Here is a 20,824-nt window from a genome sequence, read left to right on the forward strand (position 1 = left end):
TCAAACCAGCATTTTATGGTTTCGGAGGACTGTGGGCTTCCTCCCTGCCAAACTGTCACATCAGTATACAGATAAATTAATGCCTGATTACAACTCAGTGCTGCGTCAAAGGCACTCCAAACATCTGGTTTTGCGATTAAGAAATGAATAAAAACGTTCCGCATTCTCACAGGAAAATAAGAAAGCTGAAAACAGCTTGCAGTCTTTCTGTAGTCCATAAAACCAGAAACCTGAGGCAGACATATTTGTTTGCATCCTGAAGGCCATTTTTGGTTTCAGCTGTAGTGGATCACAAACTTATAAATAAAACCATCCAGAAAGGCGACACACAAGACAACCTGACCAGATTCACCAACTAGACAAAACATTCGTCTGCACGCCGTGAAAGGCCGAGCTCACAAAAAAAAACCTAACACAAAAACAGTTATATCAGGAATGATTAAAATATTGCTACAACATTTGATTAACACATGATTGCAAACACAGAAATATAGAAATCAAAAAGAAAAACAATGCATTTAGGACTAAAGACCCAACAAACCTGCTAAAAAGACAATCAGTTCTTGTTTCACACTACAGTAACACAGTGGTACAAAACACTAGAGACAGAAAACGCAGATATATCTGTAATACAGCTCATTAACAGTAAACCTTTTCACTTTTTTTTCCCCTCTTTCTCTTAAACATGACATAATCACAGTCATTCACACTCCAGGAATAAGGCACAGGGATCATGTGAAGGTCTAGCCAGGCTTCTCTTTACGGGGCCACACTTGGACCTGCAGGCCTGAGCGGACATCTGACCTCTGATTGATCGTTTACAAGCAGAGCTGGAACTTTTAAAGAGAGCTAAAAAGGAACAGGGTCACGTGTAAAACTTGGGCTAATTTAAGATCAAAGTAAAAGTCTGAATCTGAAAAACGTAACATCTTTGGATAAGAAGGTCGACTTTGATCCCTCGGTGTTGGAACAAAGCCCAAAGACGAGATAAAAAAAGTACATTGCTGTCTGAATTCTGACTAACCGAAGAACTCCGGCTTTATTGCAGAAAGCCTGAACAGGTCAGAACTACAACTTTATTCTCTAGTTTATAAAATTTGAGAGAATAAAGTCAGATTTCTCCTCAAGAGACCTTAATTCTGTCAGAAGGCAAAGAATCAGAAAAAAAAAAGCAGAAGCATAATAATAATAATAATAATAATAATAATAATAATAATAATAATAATAATTTAACATTAATCCAGACTCTGTGTTTTCTACAGACATGTGGTGGAATGATTGGAGTGTGGTAGATACTGTCGTGCTGACTCTAAGGATTCAGATGGTGGCTCAGATTGAGGATTTGGAGAAGGAGACTCGCAGGTGGTGGTTCTCTCCCAAATCATGGTTGTGGAATTCTATGAGGGACTCGATGGCCTCCTCCACAGAGCCCACCTGGATTAGAGCCATTTTATGGTCCTTCCTGTATGAGAAATGAACAAGAGCTTCCATTCAGACTGTTTTGAGGCAAAGCAACAACAGGACATTCAGGGGAAGGATGAATAGTACCGCACACACTGAACAAGCTGCTTGGACACTCCAAGAGGAGCCTAAAAGACTGAAGGAGATTTTGGTCTTTTACTGCAAGGGGGCACAAAGTCCACAACCAAACCCATTTACTGACTGGCCAGCAATTACAGGCCATTTAAGAAATAAATAGGAGCAAACATCAGCCGGCACAATGTGTTTTCACAACATGTTCCTGAAAACAAGGACTTGTACATATGCTAATCAAACAGATTAACACGACGAGACAGACAAACAGACCGAAGGGTGTGCAGGGCTTTTTTTTTTTTTAATGGATGACACGAATCAATAGCCACGAGTTTAAGAAGCTGAGACAGTAAAGGAGCGACTTACTGGAAGAATTTGAAGGCTTTGACCACGGCTCCTGAGCTGGCAAACAGCATCTTCAGATCATCTTCAACCACAGAGGGGCTACAAACACAAGCAAAGTAGATTTGAGGAATGCAGTTTTTTTTTCCCCATCTTGGGGTCAGCTGCACCTCTCAGTTTGGAGTAAGCTGAAGGACTTACGGAATGTTGGAAAGGTGTAAGGTGGCAGAAGGCGGGAAGATGTTGGAATAATTCTTGGAGCCGGGCTTCTTGAAGCGGTGCAAGGGGGAGTTGCTGTAGTCTTTGGTCAGGCCCTGGTCCTCGTGCCCTTCGCGAGGAAGCTGAACGCTCATGTGTTTGGACAGAGTGATGCGCAGAGGCTTCCCGTGCAGCCGCTGGCCATTCAGGTGGCTCATGGCTGTACACATACAAACACAGCCTTTTACAGCCTGAGTCTAGTTCTTCTGGTCTCCTTTTAGAGACACTGTTCCAATGCAATGAACACTCCTCATCTCTTCCTTTTGTTTTAGTCTGGAGTCAAGAGCATTTCTGATGAACTGAGGGGAAAATTAAATCTGAAGACTCATAAAGCACGGATAAAGGTTAAAACCTTTTGCGTTACCATTTGTGGGGTAAAACTGTGGAACAGTTTTCCTGTGGACCTACAGCAATGTTCAATCATTAGTCAGTTCATAAAGATGTTTCAAAAACTGCTTTTGGAAGAATATGAAACTGATAAAGTTGATCACCCATTGTATATGTAACTATACTAAATTGTATCTATCACTGTAGCTATGTTAATACATGTCCTTCATTCCTTGTTTATTGTGTGGGGTAAGTGATGATGGGAATTAGGGGTAACAATGAATAGTGGGATTCAATAGAATGTTGAACATGGGGTAGGGACTAATAAGTATATTATACTTCTCCCTACTTCATTTCAGACTTAATAATTGTAATTTCATGTCATTTAGACTATTTCGTTATATTTATTTTCTTTTTTTTGTTTTGTCTGAGCACATACGTGCGTGTATTTACATATATATTTGTATTTGTACATTTAAATGCAAGTATGTGTACTTGTATATATCGTTTTTTTTCCTGTATGTCTGAAATAAAGATACAATACAATACAAAAACTGACTTTATAATGAAACACGTTTGCTTAACCCAATGCTCACGACAACATTTCAGATGTTGAATAAACTTTACACTTCAGTTTGGGAATGTGTTTTGTTGCCAAGCTGAGGTTGAGAGTCGTGTTCACAGATCACAAGTTGATCACAACAATTATCAACTTGTATCAGTACCAGTTTATTTGACTGTCAGCCTTAGTCAGTTCTTCTTTAGTATGTTAAAATTGGGCAGGTAAAAAGACCTGAGGGAATCAGCAGAGGGCCTAATTAATGGCTGAGAGCAACGTCAACAAAATAGCAACAACCCATGACGTGCTCCCCGTCAGTGCACCAGCAGAGGTATGAGGGTATTAGTTTTGTAGACTCCAGACTAAGAATGGTTTTTATGGTAGATGAAAGACCACTGTGACAATCTGGGTTCATCAGTCATTTAAAATTAGAAGATGCAGAAACAACACATTTTTAGACATTTCTGCAACACTCATGTAGCAGCACTAACTCTTTTAATACTCTGCACATGTGTGGTTCTCAGGTGTCTCAAAATCAGAGTGTTACCTAGCTGAGCCTGTGTGCTGTCAGACATCTGAACCAGAGCGTTTTCTTTCTTGTTGAACAGAATCTTCACTCTCATGACATCTCCATAGACACCTTAAATAAAGAGGACCGGGTTATTTGGCACACAGGAAATAGAAAAGCAACCCTCCCTGCCACCAAGCCCTACAGGAAGATGTGTATTGGACTGACTGCAGCCTGCCAGGCGACTGACCCTCTGTCTCAATGCTCAAATATGGCTTTTGTGTTTGAAGGGCTGCATACAAACCCCAGAAGTGAGGGGAGCAGCAGCAAACATGACTAAAGGAACTTACAAATGCGTGAACTCAGCAGGAATTCCTGAATGGTTAAATACAGGAAAATTCAAGTGAGGAAAATTAAGGGTCAGAGGGGAAAACCCAAAACAAAACAAAATCAAACAAACAAAAACGTGTAGGAGCTATGAATTATGGGACAAAAACTAAATAAATAAAATAATAAAACAAAAGCACTGATTGAGCACTGAGGACATGCAAAATGTAAGAAACCCCAGCATGCAAAATTAAAAACAGACAATCAAATGACAAGACACAATAAATGCAGCTCCTCACAGTGTTAGGCCCAAACAAAAAATTACATTTTTTAAAGAATTAAAGCAAATATTTGCTTTCAAACTTTCTGACTCCAACTGAATGATAACTGTGTACTCAGAGCACAAAGTTTGAAAGGCAGCGCTCGTCTAAGAGCTGGACCCTGAACTCGAGAACAACACGACACATTAACGCAAAGTGTTTCCTGTTGTGTTGAAAATTCCCATTACTGCCAAAATGTCCTAGAAAACAGAAGAGTGCCCTCAGCTGATGACTGTCTCTTGAGCGATTTTCTTATGAAACTGTAAAAATGTTGCAAATCTCAAAAATATGACAAAAGTTCTTTGCAGAGTGTTCTGGCTAAATACAAGGATTATTTATCTGCAGAGAGTAGTTTTACTCTCTGCAGATAAATAGTGCAGTAATGCAGCGCTGCATTAGTAATGTTCCAACTCTTATTACCACAGACTTCTTTTCAGCGTTCGGTTCTGTCTTTCATTGGCTTCATATCCATTTCAATGCTTTTTTAAGCATTCAGACTACAACTTAGTCACATATACACTAACCATCAAAAGTTTGGACACACCTTCTCATTCAATGATTTTCTTTATTTTAACTACTATCTACTGTGGAGATACAGAAATTCTTTTATTGCTGCCATATAATTTGCATCATTATACCTGCATTAATAACATTCTTTACAGCATTATTTCATCTAATAATATTTCTCACAGTATTGATACTGCATTACAGTTGTTTATTGAAGATGTCCATTTGAGGATCCTTCCATTATGTTAACTTTTATTACAAGTACGGTTGGAAGTATTTTATACACACTGCATATCTGTGCTTATTTTGAGTTGATGTTGAGTTCATTAAGGGTCTTAAGCTTCACTGGCGTGACTGTCCAGGTGATACATGCTGATGGAAACTAGAACATAGAAGGATAACTGCAATGCATGCTTACAGTACATATAATACATATAATCTAGGAATGTGTCTGGCCTGAGGCCTTAACTCATTTGGTGTCTCACTATATTTTATTCTACTTGGTAACAGATGATCAGAGTCAATAATTAGCCTCAGAGACCCTGAGGGCTTGAAGTTTATTACCTTGTATGGAAGCTGTTATAGAAAAGAGAAGTTCTATGTCTGCTTATAGCTATTAAAAATGTACGATTAACTGTGACTAATGTCTGGAACCTATTTTAATCTGTCATTGACGCCATGGGGGGGCGTGTACCCCACTGCTTTATAAGTGTCCACAACATGTATTTTGGTCAGAAGACATATGTTGATGTTTTCTCCGGGCTGTTAATAAACTCAACGTTTGATTGCACTTTTCTGGGGCCTCCGTGGTTTGTGACACTGCTCTACATTGATCGATTTCGCGACACTACATAGTAGATACATACTGAAGATGTCAAATATATGGAATTATGTAGCAAAGAAATACTAAATAACTCTAAATATGTCTTAGATTCCTCAAAGAAGCTGCCCTTTGCTTTGTTGACAGTGCTGCAAACCCTTGGCCTTCTCTCAATAAGCTTCATGATGTAGTCACCTGAAATGGTTTTCACTTCACAAGTGTGCCTTGTCAGGATCCATTTGTGGAATTTCTTGCCTTCTTAAGGTAATCAGGTTGGAAATATCAGTTGTGTTCTGCAGAAGTCAGGTTGGTACACAGCTGACAGCCCTATTTGACAACTGTTAGAACTCATTGTGGCAAGAACCATTCGGCTAAGTAAAGAGAAACAACAGTTCATCATTACTTTAAGAACTGAAGTTCAATGCAGTGACATGCCATCCCATCCAGTTTGCGTTTAGTTGAACCATCATTTATTTTTCAACAGGACAATGACCTTAAACACACTTCCAGGCTGTGTAAGGGCTATTTGACCAAGAAGGAGAGTGTTGGAGTGCTGCACCAGTCACCTGACCTAAACCCAATTGAGATGGACTGCAGAGTGAAGACAAAAGGGCCATCAAGTGCTCGGCATCTCTGTGAACTCCTTCAAGACTGCTGGAAAAACATTTTAGGTGACTTCCTCATGAAGCTCATCGAGAGAATCCCAAGAGTGTGCAAAGCATGAATAAATATGTATGGAAATAAAGAAAAACAATTAAATGAGAAGGTGTGTCCAAACTTTTGACTGGTAGTGTATGTATAACAGAAAACTACTGCACACCCCTGATTCAAATCCCCAGGATTGAGCTGCCACACTGAAGACTCATTTTTTTGAATGGACTGGTATGTATATAGCTTGTATAGCTCCTTTCATACAAAGAAATAAAGTGCTTTGGTGAGTTATTGCTAGAAGCTGTAGACTACTGCCAGGTAAAGTCAGTTACAAAGAGGGTGCTGTACCACAAAGAGTCTCACGATCTTCCACATTTGGTGGTCTATTTGCATCGACGCTGGTCTTCAGTTTACCCCAAAACTTTTAAATGGGATTAAAGTCAGGGCTTTGTGTAGGCCAGTCAAAAACTTTACTTTGGCTCTTCACCGAGAGTGACGTATGTTTTGTTTCAATTCCAGATACACTGAAGCGTCTCCACATCATAATACTCCCCCCACGGTTTCATCGTGGGGACAGTGCTCTTCAGGTTGTATACGTTCTTTTTCCAAACACAAGCAGTGTGTAGTCTCATCTCATCTGACCAAAGGATGCACTTCCTGAAAATTAGAAGAGGCTTTAAAAGCCTCTACTGCTATTTAGTTTCTACTTGGTAAGAAATGAAGGGTTCTGTACAAACATGACCTTTTTTGGCAAGAAAACCACTGAGGAAAAGCTGCAAATATTGTGAAAATTTCAATTCAACACACAAAATCTGACAAGACCAGTACACACCATTTTTCATTAAACCAAAAATAATGAAAAAGAGGGGGAAAAAAAACAAACAGAAACCAGAATTTTAATAAAAATTAAATCAGAACAACCATGTGGTACTGATAATTCAAAATAAGAAGCTAGTAATAACATACCGAAGAGAATAAAGAGGCAGTGGGGCGTAACTCTCTTTAAAGACAGCAGAGAAGGCAGCGGAGGGACAGGACAGGTAAAGGTGGGAGGGCAGGACAGGTGCAGGGTCCGAGGTGTTTCCATGGCAACAAATTAAAGGGGAAAAAAGACAGGTGCAGGGTCAATCAGAAGGTTAATTACCTTTGGAGGAGGGATCACATACAGATAATGTCAATATGAGAACAACATTTTTACATGAGTGCACAGGCGTGTGTGTGTGTGGTAGGGGAGGGGTCATGACATAGTTTAATATGAAAAAAAAATTCCCGAATCAAAGGCAAAACCCATCTGTGAGCAAAACATCAGTGTCAGAGGAGACGAACAAACATGAAGTCAAACCGTTTAATGATGAGAATTCAGAAAGATTTCCCATCATTTAACAACCAGACTGAGGTGCACCGCTCTGTTAGTGGGGATTTCTGCTGCAGTGGCAAATCTACAACATTCCTATGCTGTAAGCGCAGGGGGTATCTGACCTGCAGCTCCCTGCAATGCCACTAAATGTCAGGTCAGGACAGTGATTGGCCTATTCAGTACCATGGATTCCTCCTTGCAGTACTTTGATGTAGGAGATGAACAGCTGGCTGAGTCACAGCAGAGGGACATAACTACTGGATCACTGCAGTGTGTACACAGGCACGTGACTGCTGCCACACACACATTTAAGAATGTGACGAATGCTTTTAAATGGATTTTAAAGACGGAGTGTCTGTATAGACAATGCTTAACCCCTTCCATTAGATTGGGAACATCCCTAACAGTGACACTCTGTTGGGGATGTTGGACTGTTAAGAACTTGCTTGACAATAGTCACATGTTTTCTATTTGGGCATATGAACCAGAGGGTGTGGGCTCCACATGACCAAGATCCTAATCCTAATCTGATCAAAAATGGACTGGAGTGGGAGGCAGACCCACCATCAGCATCCTGATGAGTTAGTCAACTGGTATCCCAACACTGCAGACTGGTGCATGTACAGCACTAGGCAGGTAGGTTTAATGTTGTGGCTCAACAGTCCATCAGCGTCATACTGGTCACAGTGGGCCTGTATGCTGCTCACAGCTGTGGATTATGTGGTAGCGTTTAGAAATAAACCGCAGTGGTGAAGAAACCACAGATGACATCAAGCCGTGTCAGAGAGAGGCGGTTCTGAGGACCACCGCTGTGCACGTTGCAGCTGAGCTGTGATCCAAGCTGCCTTTTTTTCCTTTTTTAATTCCTGTGCACTCACTGCTCCACTTCCACTAACTGATTCAAACATGAAGAACTTTAAAATCCAGGTGGAACAGAGCACTGAAAACACTTTACATCTCACTCCATGTCCAAAATACTGAATGTTCAGACCAACTGAAGCTTTAGAAAACAAAATCCTCTAAAAAAACAAAAACAAAACAAAAACAAAAAAACATGCAGGCTAGTCCAAAGCTGTAGCAAGACTGGTGACATCAGTGCAGGTTAGATACAATCAGATACATGAATTAACAGCCTGTAGGGAGACAATCACTAACCTCAGGATTGAGATTGCTGACCAGCAAGACAGAGTGTCCAGCAGGGATTGGATGGAATCCCAATCTGGTGGCCCCAGGGAGGGACAGAGAGGCCAGGGCTCCGGGCAGAGCGGGGACCGCAAGGCCTGGATAGGGGGAGGACACTGGGAGAGTTGAGACAAGTAAACAAAAATCTGCAAGCTGCCAGAGATGCGTCACACAACCCACAGTCATACACTAAGGCTTCAACACTTCTGGTATGTGGAGAACAAATGATAATTGCAGATGAACTGATATGGAAAATATTTGCATCCCTGAATTAAATCATGAGACCTAACTTCCTCAGGTGCAGAGGAAGGAGGGAATGCAACAGGTTTCCCATGCACAGTGATCCTGAACCTAACCATTATTTCCACACTGATAAGGAACGCGTAGACTCCTCCCTAAGGATAAGCAACTGAAAACCCTCTAAAGGCTTCATCACAATAACTCAGCTGCTGGGTCTGTCTGCAGCTGCAAAGGTCATTCTCAAAAAACAAGGTGATCACTTTTCAAAGTGTGTGTCATCTAACAGACATCCTCTCTTAGCACTGACACTCACCAGCAGGCTGCAGGGTGAAGGCTGGTGGGAAAGCGTGAGTGGCTCCAGCGTACGGTGCAGCAGAGATGATGCCTGGAGCTGCAGACAAGAAACACCGGCTGGATTTTAACTCAGCAAAGTAGTGAGATTCCACCACAAATCAATCATACAATTTTTAACCAGGATGTGTCCTTCAATGCACATATTAAACAAATATGTAGGACTGCTTTTTTCCCCCCATTCGTGCAGTATCTCTAAATAAAACTGAATTGAATTGATTTACTGGACTTTAATCAGTTTAGGTTATTACAGACAACTAGAATGATAATTTCAACTCAGTATTTTTATTCTTGCCATCTAGAGTAGTATTGCAGGATTCAGTTTGGTAATTGATCTTCTTTTGAGTTTCTGCTCATTTCACTGACTGAAACGAGCACTGAGAGCATTCTGATGCCCTTTTGACTCACATGTCATGTCTGCAGTGTCTCTGTGTGTGTCAGAGAACAACTTCCATACTAAATCTGTCCCTCAGTTCCACTGGTGTAGTACTTTTTTTTTTCTCTTCTGCCTCAGCTGAGCACAGCTGTAGTGATGTTACATCAGTATGGTGGGATCTTACTAAAGGCTGCCATGGCCGTATGCTCCATGGTGGGCTGGCCGTCTCCAGTGGGAAGGTCTGGTCTGGTGAAGTCTCGGCTCTTCTCGTTGTTGTATTTGACGTTGAGACTGGTGAGTTTGGAGAAGCTGATCCTCAGAGTACAGCAGCCATTATAGATGTTTTGACCGTCCAGAGACTGAAACAGCGCAGCAGTAACACTCGTTACTTCTACCATTTAGTAGAAGCGACAAAAGCACTGGGAACCATCATGCTCACCAGTTTGGCCGCCTGGGCTGACGCGCCGTCCGGATACTGCAGCAGAGCCTGGAACTGATTGTTCTTTGTGAAGATGATGATCCTCAGCACGGTGCCAAACTTTGAGAAGATCTGAGGACCAAACAGCAGCTTAGTTTAGTCACTAAATAAACCAAATCCAACAGGCAGGACAACATCACGCTCAGCTCTTCCCCACAGATCAGCTGATCACCATACCGTCTGCACACCAAACTGCTAAATCTCATTTATGTTGTTTTAGCCTGCCAAGAGTTGCTGCACATCTGCAAGCCTCTTGCTAACCAACCTGTACTGCAGGTCATCATTTTATGCTGCATCTGGTTTGTTTGTGTTGCTGCTCTGTTTTGTGCCGAGTGTTGCTCGGGTTGTCTTCTCTTTTCCTGCTAAAGTAATTTGTTACTTAACTACTTCTTAGCGGAATTGACAGCATGTCATTAGTGCAAACACCTGATGCTGGAGTAAAACAGGTAGAGCGAAGCACAGAAAAGGTGCGTGTTTAACTGCCGTTTTATTATAGATGAACTTTAGAACAGTCTGTTCACAGTTATTCTCCATCTGTCATGACTTTGATCAAAGCAGTGATCTACATACATGCACGCACACTGCTGTGGTGCACTACGGATACCTGGCACAGAGCATCCAGGGTAACGGGATAGATGAGGTTCTCCACCACCACCCTCAGTACTGTGCTCGGAGCCACCGCCGCCGTGTCCACGTGAGATGAACTCAGAGCCCGAAGAGCCGCCTGAGCCCTCTGAAAGAGAAGAGAGGAAAGGGGGGGGGGGGGTTAACAAGGTGCTAGCAGAGGGACGGAGCTGTTAAGGCGCTAACAGTAGTATGTGTTACCTCCTGGTTTGGGGAGTTGTCAGTCTTGAGCTCCTTGTGGTTGGAAAACTGTACATAGACTGGATGGTGCCTGATGATCGGCACCATGGTGGAGTAATAACCCACCAGGTTCTGAGCTGCTTCCTCTGAGTTCATCTCTAAAAAGGCCTAAGAAGAGACAAGAGACACAGAACATGTAAGTTCTGCTCACGATGCAGTTCCTCAACACACAGATCTGTAGACCTGAGAGCCTTAGTATTGATCAGTGTCTCTTTGTACATGTTTAAAAAAAAACAAAAAAAAAAAACAACAACACACATCTCAATTTGAGACGCGACCAAACTAAGTTATGTTATCTGGATCCTGTGAACTGTGGATGGAAAAGAAATACACTCTCACAGGACGCTGTAGTGTGTACCTGGTTCTTGGCTTTGAGCATCAGCAGGTTGGTGACGTCTCCAAAAGGCACTCCGAGGCTGATCACCTCCGCCTCTGTGATGTCGCTGGGAAGCTTACGGATGTGGATGACCCTGGATGGCACGCTGGGACCTCTTATGTCACCTTTGAACTTTTTGCTGTCGTTGCCATTGGCTACAGAGGAGAGGAAACCGTTTTTTATTAAATGAATCAAAGCAGAGACAGGAGTCCTGGTGCTGAACACTCCCATCAGTTTGTGGTGTTTCAAACTTATTGTGTTAACACTGCTGATTCTGTCTTTATCATCCGCCTGTAAACCGGCATGAAACCATTTCTGTCCAATATTTTTTACATTTAAAAAAAAAAAAAAAAAAAAAAAAGTATTTATATGAGATTAATGGATATTTCAATCTGTTCTTTCAGAGTGCAGATAGTCTGTCTGAAAATCTGAATAATAATTATTTTTCTGATCATTTTAAATACATATTTTCACTCCTGGACTCTAGAGGAGTTTTGTGTCATTCATAGTCAGGAATCTTAAGTCATCTTACACTATGAACCCCTTAATTCATCCCATGTCTGGAAAAACATATAACTCAAAACTCAATAAGCTAATATTGTCCATTAAAAGTTGTGCATTGACACAAACACCTTCGCGTGTGCAGAGTGGGTTCTGACCTGTGGTGCTCATGATATAAGGGCTGTTGGAGACGCTGGAGCAAAGTTCGTCAGATCCTCTCTGAAACAACAGAAGCACTTCAGTTTGACCTCTTCTCCTCAGTCAGTATGCACCTCATTTATACATGACAGGACAGAATTAGGATACCAAACAAGAAGTGATGCCTTTGCATTTTTGACGGGGACAGACGAGAGAAGATTTCATGAAGAGCAGTGAATGAATCTGTCCCAAACATGTGAAAAGCTCTCGCCTGCATGAGATCCTGTTTTTGCTCTTCATTAGCAAAACTTTAGAACAGTTCTGTGATTAAACTGCAGTTCCACACAAGTGAGGTCCAACGGCTTTAATTATAAAGACATCTCGCCATCAAACCAAAAAATTCGAGGATTCAAACTGTTTACAACTGTTGGGATTTTCATACATCTCAAGTTAAACTAAGTGGTGCATCGCTTAGATGTAATCCAAGCCTTCCTGGACAACAGCTGGTTAGCACAAGAGCACACAGACCCCAGCTGCTGCATTTAATTTATGCACTTCCTCTTCCGTCTACCTGCTCTGCAAAACAGCCATGCACCGACTTTTGGGATAAAATTCTGAGAGTCCTGGTACCAGGGCTTCATTTATATCTCCTTTATGATGATTATGGTGGTGGAAAATACTTTTGTTACAACAGTTGCAATAAAAATAATAAAATAAATGAAAAATACATAAAAATATTACAAATATATCATAAAATAATAGTCATCATATTTGGCAGATGGCTACAGCATATTATAGAAAGTAATGACATTTGTTTCCCCTTTGTAAAACTGCCTAAATACAAACGAACATACACAGGATGTAAAACTATTTGCTAACATGTGACCCAAGCTGTCTCAGTGAAGTCCACATCCAGGTTTGTTAAAACCTGCTTTCCTCTGCAGAACCCTGAGCTGTACCTGACATCATCCAGCCCGGGGCAGGTTCTGGACTGCACTTCCACTGACTTCGTGTTTTAGGTTTAAACAATGTGATCAGACAGCTACTTCTTTATCCTTTGCACCAACTGTACACCGTGACATTAAGCTCTGCTGACAAGCTCAGAGTCTGATCCAAAAGTCGTTTAGTCCCCCTGCCGTGTAACTGATACATCGATTAACAGTTTGATTGTTTGTTTGTTTTTTTCCCAGGTCACAGTGGGTACAACATTTACAGCAAAAGGCAAAAGGGAAGAAAACTACACAACTTGTAGAAAATAAGCAGAATTGAGGGGCACACAGTAATGCTGCTGCCACTAGATGTCAATAAAGAAACAGTCTATAGCGGCCATGTCTTAGTCTTAGAAAGCAAAACAAGATGAATGGTAAACGCACCTTTCTGCTGTAGGTCATATTCACCCAGTCACACACAATCATACAGCACCATTAACTATGCCTAAACACTTTCTAACACACAATAAAAGACATGCTAAGCTCAATCGTTGCCCTTTCCAGCACACAATGCTTTCATGCCATTATCACTTGCTGCCTGGACTACTGCAACTCCCTATACTTTGGTATTAACAGTGATCTTTTCACCACTTGCAGTTACTCCAAAATGCAGCAGCTCGGCCCTTAACAGGTGTTTAAATGCATGAACACATTACCCCGGTCCTGTCGTCCCTTCACTGACTTCCTGTATGTTTTAGTATTGATTTTATTGCCTACTTTTAAAGCTTGGCACCTGGGTAGGGCTGGACCATATCATACCATTCACGGTAATAGGACTTTGGAGTTGACATCACACCGCAATGCATTGTGGGAGTGCGGCGCCATTTTCGGGGTCTACGAATCAAAACAAACACACTGTGTTGGAACGACGACTACAAGAAAGATGCTTAAAAGCAGCTCAAAAGAGAATATATATATATATATATATATATATATATATATATATATATATATATATATATATATATATATATATATATATCTCTCTATCTCTCTCTCTCTCTCTCTCTCTCTCTCTCTCTCTCTATCACTGGGACAGATTTAACTGCTCACTGCCAGCTATTTAAAAGTGACCCCACAGTTGGCTACAACCGTGAGGTCACACTGCTCAGTTCTGAAACCTCTTCTCCAAATTTCACTCTTTATTAGCTTGGATGAGTTCATCACACTCTGAGCTCTCTCATTAGTTCAGCCACAGTTCTCACTGCTCTGTACAGTCAGCAGCCTGACAGCCTCTAAATGTATCTAATCCACTAATCCACCAACAACGCTCAATATTCCATCTGTGACCTGTTCAGCCTGCAATAATGATTCTTTTATCCAACTACAGTCTGCTAGCCACTGTACTAATGATAACAGATGGCTAATAATAATAATAATAATAAATTTATATAGCGCTTTTCTAGACACTCCATGTGCTTTACATTTCCACTATTCATTCACTCTCACATTCACACACCGGTGGAGGCAGCTACAGTTGTAGCCACAGCTGCCCTGGGGCAGACTGACAGAAGCGAGGCTGCCATATCGCGCCATCGGCCCCTCTGGCCATCACCAGTAGGTGGTGGGTGAAGTGTCTTGCCCAAGGACACAACGACCAGGACAGAGAGCTGGGGATCAAACCACGGTCCCCCCCCAATGTAGCTATCATGTAATTGCTAATAGTAAACGGCTAATGTTACCATATGTGTCAGCCAGGTTAACATGTATGAAGACCCTTTAATACTTCAGTGTTAATGAAACAGGACCTTTACTGACCTCTGAACTTTCTCCTTAAGTCCTGTTCAGTGTTATGAACGTTAACTACTCTAGCTGTTAGTGAGGACGAGCTGTGTGTCTGTCTCTGAAGTTGTGTTTCAACTAGAAGAGGTAAAGACAGCACTGCTATAGACGTTGTTCCAAATCAGGACCTTAATTCAATATTAAATGTTATTACTGAGAGTAGATTTTCAAAAGTCAAAACTACTAAAACACCACCATGCATGTCCTACATATTCTACTGTGCACCAAACTTCAGGCTAAAGTCGTCACTTTAAATTCTTTAAAGAACCTTTAATTTGCACAAAGTTTATGTAGTTACAATTAACACATTGGCACAGTTACAAGTTACCTTTATCACAAAACATCCGAAGCACTCGAACTCCTGAGCTTTTCAGTTGCCTACAGCTTTGTAAACTGTATTTTTGTGACTGCTTATAACAGGCAGGTTTTTATTCAGCTGCCTCGAACATGCAAACCTGGAAAATAAGTTTGTCTGTGTTGTAAGAAATGCAGATTGGGTGTGGAACATGACCTGTGGGGATTTAACATGTACTTATTAAATGGACTGGTTCTTATATAGCGCTTTTCACAACTTGCCTCATTCACATCCATTTATACAAGCACTTTCTATCATTCACACACACATTGACATTGCTCATGCTCAGTGTCAATATGTGAGCAGATTTACCACCGCCCCCCCAAAATACGTTTCTGATATTGCCAGAATCTTTCCTCATACATGAGCCCAAGCAGGAGGTTTTATGTTCACAAATTTGTTGTCAACTTCGTGATCAGATGAATAATAAAAAGCTGCAGAAACCTGAGCCCTGCTCTGTCTCCTGTGCCACCCCATCCAGCCCCTCTATCGCCATCTCCATCTGTTGTCTGACAGATGCCAACTGCCAGCCTGCCCCATAACTGAGGAGCAAAACAAAAGAGCCATAGCTGTGCGCATCCACACAGACATCTGGTTTTGACAGACTGTTACAGTCAAACCACAACTCTGTTTATCCACATGTAATTACAGAGGACCTGCTGCTTCCTCTGGAGCCATGCTGCAAATGGAATAAACTCAGGGAAAGCTCATCACTAATGTACAGACCAGAGTTTGGATGATCATTATGTGCCCAACTGTAATCCATTTAGACTGAGGGGGAGTTGTTTTTGTCTTAGTTATGTGCCTGCCAGTGATTAACGCAATGGCTGACTCACCCCAAAAACACTTTAAGGGGAGGATGAAGTACAAGAGAAGAAAGAAGGTGACAAAGACAACGCAGACAACAAAGACAAAGGGGATGAAGACAACACATTAAGACAACGTTAAAGCAATAGGTCTTCCACTCATCCATCACTCAAATTCAGGTAAAGCACATTACTCTACAGTGAGTCATTAGGAAAAGTACATTTTTCTCCATGATGGAATGTGGACCGAGAGTCGATGACAAAGCCATAGAAGCACTAGAACCTGCCTGTAACCAGGTAGGACAAATAGTTGACTCTCTCTCCAAGGCGCTCGTAAGGAAGTTGCTTCGTGTTAAAGGGTGTTCTTCTTCACAGTCGACGAGTGCTCAAACATCCCAGAATGCAGATAATCAGATATCAGCCAAATGTCAGGAAGTTTCCCACATGTGGGAAAGATCTTGATCGTCCCAGAATTACAGCATTCCAAAACAAGGATCCCAATGTAGTATTCCCCTCTGATCGTAGCGGAAGTTCAACACAAACACAGCCAGTGTTGGCTTTGTGGTGGCTGGCTTGATAAAACCTAACACTCCAGCTGAGCCCCTTTTCCATTAGTACCTACTCGGATCGACCTGCCATGGTTTTCAGGGTTTTTCATTAGGTCATAATAACTGGTACTAAAATAGTACCTGCCTTTTTCTCAGGGAAATGGCCACAAAAAACAATGCCGTATTCCTCAGTCTGATGAAAAGTCACAGGCCAAGCAGCAGGTACATCATCGCCTCGACATCCACCTTTGTTGTAAAATTCGCATTGCAAAATAATGACATCAAACTCAGACATGCTGATATAACAATGACCACGCACAATCGGTGGTACAAGATTGTAATGGGAAACCAGTCGATCCAAGTAGGCACTAATGGAAAAAGGGCTTTGGAGATAGAAGGTATCACCACAGTGGTTCTCAGCTTTCTTCATTAAGAAAGCTGAACCCATCTGCCATGTTTTCTCCTTCAGGCTCTGAGTGTTTATATAAAATGTGGTATTTCACATACCATGCAACTCTGCACAAAATGATCCCTATGAATGCAGCCATTAGAGCTCTGACTAGATGCATTTAAACATTACAGCTTGATGCCTCATGGCCTAATAAAGGAGACATGGTAATTGTTTGACACAGATCAAAATTAAAGAAATGTGATTGATTGACAATAAATACCATGATTAAGTTGCTTCGCTGCAATTTCAGCAGTATGAAGGTGCTGCACGTATTCTAACGGAATACATGCAATACCAGCTCAGAATGGTTTTAAATGACTTGCCTGAAGACAGAAAGAAACAGGAGAGCTGTAATCATCAAAGAACATCCCTCCTTCTCAGATCTCCTCCTGCTCTTAGATCGCAGCTATTTGTTACCTTCATGTGATTTTGGCTTAGATTCTAGCTTGTATCGACAAACACACTGAACGTGACTGCCAAAGAGTGACCTGAGGAATGTGAGTATTGGCTGCTGAGATGTCACACACATTCACAACTGTGAGCAATACTTTTTCGGTAACAGAAACCTTAATAAAACAACTAGAATCACATGAACTGCCGGGCTTCAACTCAAGCTGCGACTTTATTTTGGTAGGACCGTGCAAACAGTGGTCCAAAGAATCTGAATTTATAAAATGAGGATAATAATAATAATAATAATAATAATAATAATAATAATAATAATAATTATTATTATTATTATTATTATTATTATTATTATTATTATTATTAATAATAATAATAAGGCTGCAATGATTTATTAAGTAATTCTAATATTAAAAAAAATACAAATAAAAATTTGGCACAATTTCTTTGCTCTGTAGTCACCATGGAAACACGAATGCAAGCGTTTCACCCCGATCTGCGATTAAAAGCAGACCTGCAATACAAACGTATTTAACAGCTGCGTGTGAAAATAAAGTCTGAAAACATTAAGCCTAAAGTTTTAAACACACACATGCAGAAGAGTAAAGAGGTGGAGCCGTTACCGAGACGGGAGCTCGAGATGAGTGAAAGAAAATGTGTTTCTGGAACCCAAAAACAGCAGCGCTGTTCCTGTAACCACCATTAAAACCTTTACTGGGAAAAAGCTCGCAGGAGCCCTTCATCAAAGCACCCGATCAACAAACTCCAATTTAAATCCAATAAGGACTATTTGTTTTACATAGAGACAAATCAGCAGTATGCCTCCAGGAGCTGTATTAAAATATGCAGATCAACTGACGACTGACAGTAGCCATTCTTTTATACATATAGCCATACCACAGCAAACAGGGGTGAGTCTAAAGGGGGCCATGGGGTGTACTAGACCATATTTACTTCAAGGCTTTTGAAACATTCTTCAGATTAAAAGTGAAATAGTGTAAAATATTTTATTAATTAATTTACATTAATATTTAAAAATGCAGAAAAATGTTTTTTTCACAAGCCAATAAAAATGTACATTGGCTAGTAAAACACTGAGCGACTGATTATTATTATTATTATTATTATTATTATTATTATTATTATTATTATTATTATTATTATTTTTGATCAACATCTACACTATCATAAAGTCCGTTTTCAGCAGCACAAAAACCTGCCTCCTATTAATGTCAGAAACTCTTCCAAGAACACAGAGTAAAGGTTAATTTTTATGCCTTAGTGTACATTTCATGTCTTATTTTTATTTGACTGTACTTGACATCATTTATATATTTTTACATTCAAGAAAATCGTTTCTTTAAAAATTTTGACTTTAATATGGCATCTTGATGCATTCTCAATAATGAATATTTATTATTGCTCATTAATAAGATAAGCATTTCTTACCCGATTAATCGATGGAATAATCAGTAGATTACTCAATAAAATAATAGACAGCTGCTGCCTTAAAAAAATGTGTAAAATAGAAAATTAATGCAATGTTTAATTAGCACCATGATTAGTTTTGATTACTACCTTGAATGGCCTGAATAAGAATAAGGATGCGTTTATGTAGAAATTAGTGTTGATAAGGGGAATGTGCTGATGCTGTCAAGGGGGCCTTTTCCATTAGTACCTATTCGGATCGGGTCGGCACGGGTCGACTCCATTTTTAGCGCGTTCTATTAGGTGGTGGTACCTGTATGAATCGATGAATGAAGCAAGATGTATAAAGCTATTGAGTGCTCAGGAATAGAAAAGCGCTATACAAGAACCAGTCCATTTAATAAGTACATGTTAAACCCCCACAGGTCACGGTCACAGATCCACACCCCATCTGCATTTCTTACAACACTGACTTATTTTCCAGGTTTGCATGTTCAAGGCAGCTGAATAAAAACCTGCCTGTTATTATGCACAATAAGGATGAGTACTTCACATCTACTGCTTACAAATAAACGTCTCTGATGCCGCTATAATATCATGTTCTATTATTCATTGTGCTCCTGAAGAATGAAAAGCAGCAGTCATGTACCTGAGGACTTGTTGTAATCTGACACGCGGCTTCAATGCCGGAAAAGTCAGAGAGATCAAGCAGCATTCCAGTTTAATGACTGAATACAGACCTGCTGAACACCAGGGAGTCACTGTTTACGATATTTGTGCTTATAGTGTACTAGCCAATCACTAAAGCCGAAGGAGGCACTTCACTTCAGACCAACTTATTTTTAAACCCAGACAAGGTTTAGGTTTTAATAAGCTAAAGGAAAATTCTTATTAAATAAATTTGTGAATCATCTTATAGCAACTTATTGACACTGCTGGGTTATGAAGAATATGGGGAGTTTTTTTATTAACACCAATATTAATAGTGAAAATTATTACATAGTCAGCCATACAAGCACTTTTTCTATGCTCAAGTTCTTTCTGAGGCATGTTGTATAAAGTGCTTTGAGTGCTCAAGTAGAAAAGCACTATATAAGAACCACTTACAATCACATGTGGCTATATTGATACTCCTCTCCAAACACTGGTAAGGACAAAATAGTGGTTGTAGCCACTTTTCACACACTCTTCATCTTAACACGAAAGCCAGCAGGTACGAGTTTGATATAGGCGTCTGCCAGCTAGCTACTAGAAAATCTGTCATTTGTGCAAACATTGGTAAGGACGACTGAAGGAAGAGCTTCAAACCATTACTCTTTTTTTTTTTTTTAATTATGCATCTAAGAAAACCACTCTTTTAGTTTGGTATTTGCACTGGAGCTTCAAGGCTATGTTGATGATGCTGTTCCCTTCAAACAACATCCAATAATTTACAGATCAACATTCGTGTTGCCTCGTTTACACTTTCACACCATTTTAGTCAGTGAGTTCGGCTGCACTTCAAATGTAGTACAGCAAGTATGTCACAGCACCATTTCTGCCGCAGCACCACACTCCTACGGATTTTAACTCTGGACTTTTTGAGTCCTTGCACTGTGTCTGACCTCATTGTCGGAGAAGCAGAGCATAGAACGTGGACACAAAATCACCTGTGAGAATCACCTCTGCCATCAAATTAAGAATGAAAAACAGTCTGCTGTGGTTTAGTCAGTGCTTTTTAGCAATCAACAGCATCTCTGAGTGGACTCAGAGAAGACTTGATTAGGAGTTACAAAAACACTCTGCAGCCCATCTAGAACCTGAAAAGCACTCACTGCAGGAGACTACTTTCAAAGTGAAAGTTCTGATGTGATGGACTTTTCAACAGTCCACAGGAATGACAACAAACATCCACAGGATCTTTGCTGAGTGGCTGATTTGTGCAACAGCAGTAGCATGCTGCTTAAGAGTGCATGCATGCATGTGCATGTTGCTGTTGAATAAACTGATTATCCACAGACCAGTTTTGGACTGTACCTGAGGTCAAATTACTGCTGGGCTTTGGG

At 40.7% G+C, this 20,824-nt stretch overlaps 1 protein-coding gene across 6 annotated transcripts in view; it reads right to left on the minus strand.

Moving 5' to 3' along the window:
• Window positions 1-20,824, minus strand: part of LOC146555225 (polypyrimidine tract-binding protein 1-like) — a 24,882-nt gene continuing 4,058 nt past the window's right edge. For 5 of the 6 annotated variants that reach the window (XM_085250769.1, XM_085250772.1, XM_085250770.1 and 2 more), the window contains 13 exons: window positions 12,036-12,096; window positions 11,359-11,531; window positions 10,962-11,108; window positions 10,741-10,869; window positions 10,098-10,208; window positions 9,843-10,017; window positions 9,245-9,322; window positions 8,665-8,807; window positions 7,119-7,152; window positions 3,567-3,659; window positions 2,077-2,293; window positions 1,900-1,977; window positions 1-1,462 (listed from right to left, as the gene is read on the minus strand). In XM_085250769.1, coding sequence (XP_085106895.1) covers window positions 1,330-1,462; window positions 1,900-1,977; window positions 2,077-2,293; window positions 3,567-3,659; window positions 7,119-7,152; window positions 8,665-8,807; window positions 9,245-9,322; window positions 9,843-10,017; window positions 10,098-10,208; window positions 10,741-10,869; window positions 10,962-11,108; window positions 11,359-11,531; window positions 12,036-12,096 — 1,572 coding nt within the window. In that variant the 3' untranslated portion in view covers window positions 1-1,329. The remainder of the gene's footprint in view (window positions 1,463-1,899; window positions 1,978-2,076; window positions 2,294-3,566; window positions 3,660-7,118; window positions 7,153-8,664; window positions 8,808-9,244; window positions 9,323-9,842; window positions 10,018-10,097; window positions 10,209-10,740; window positions 10,870-10,961; window positions 11,109-11,358; window positions 11,532-12,035; window positions 12,097-20,824) is intronic. The other variant, XM_085250771.1, reaches the window with a different exon arrangement.

The sequence above is a fragment of the Mchenga conophoros genome, linkage group LG17 (genome assembly GCF_057382185.1).
Source record: "Mchenga conophoros isolate Kocher_MC1m ecotype Shallow Benthic linkage group LG17, M_conophoros_male_GT1.1, whole genome shotgun sequence".
In the NCBI taxonomy this organism is placed as follows: Eukaryota; Metazoa; Chordata; class Actinopteri; order Cichliformes; family Cichlidae; genus Mchenga; species Mchenga conophoros.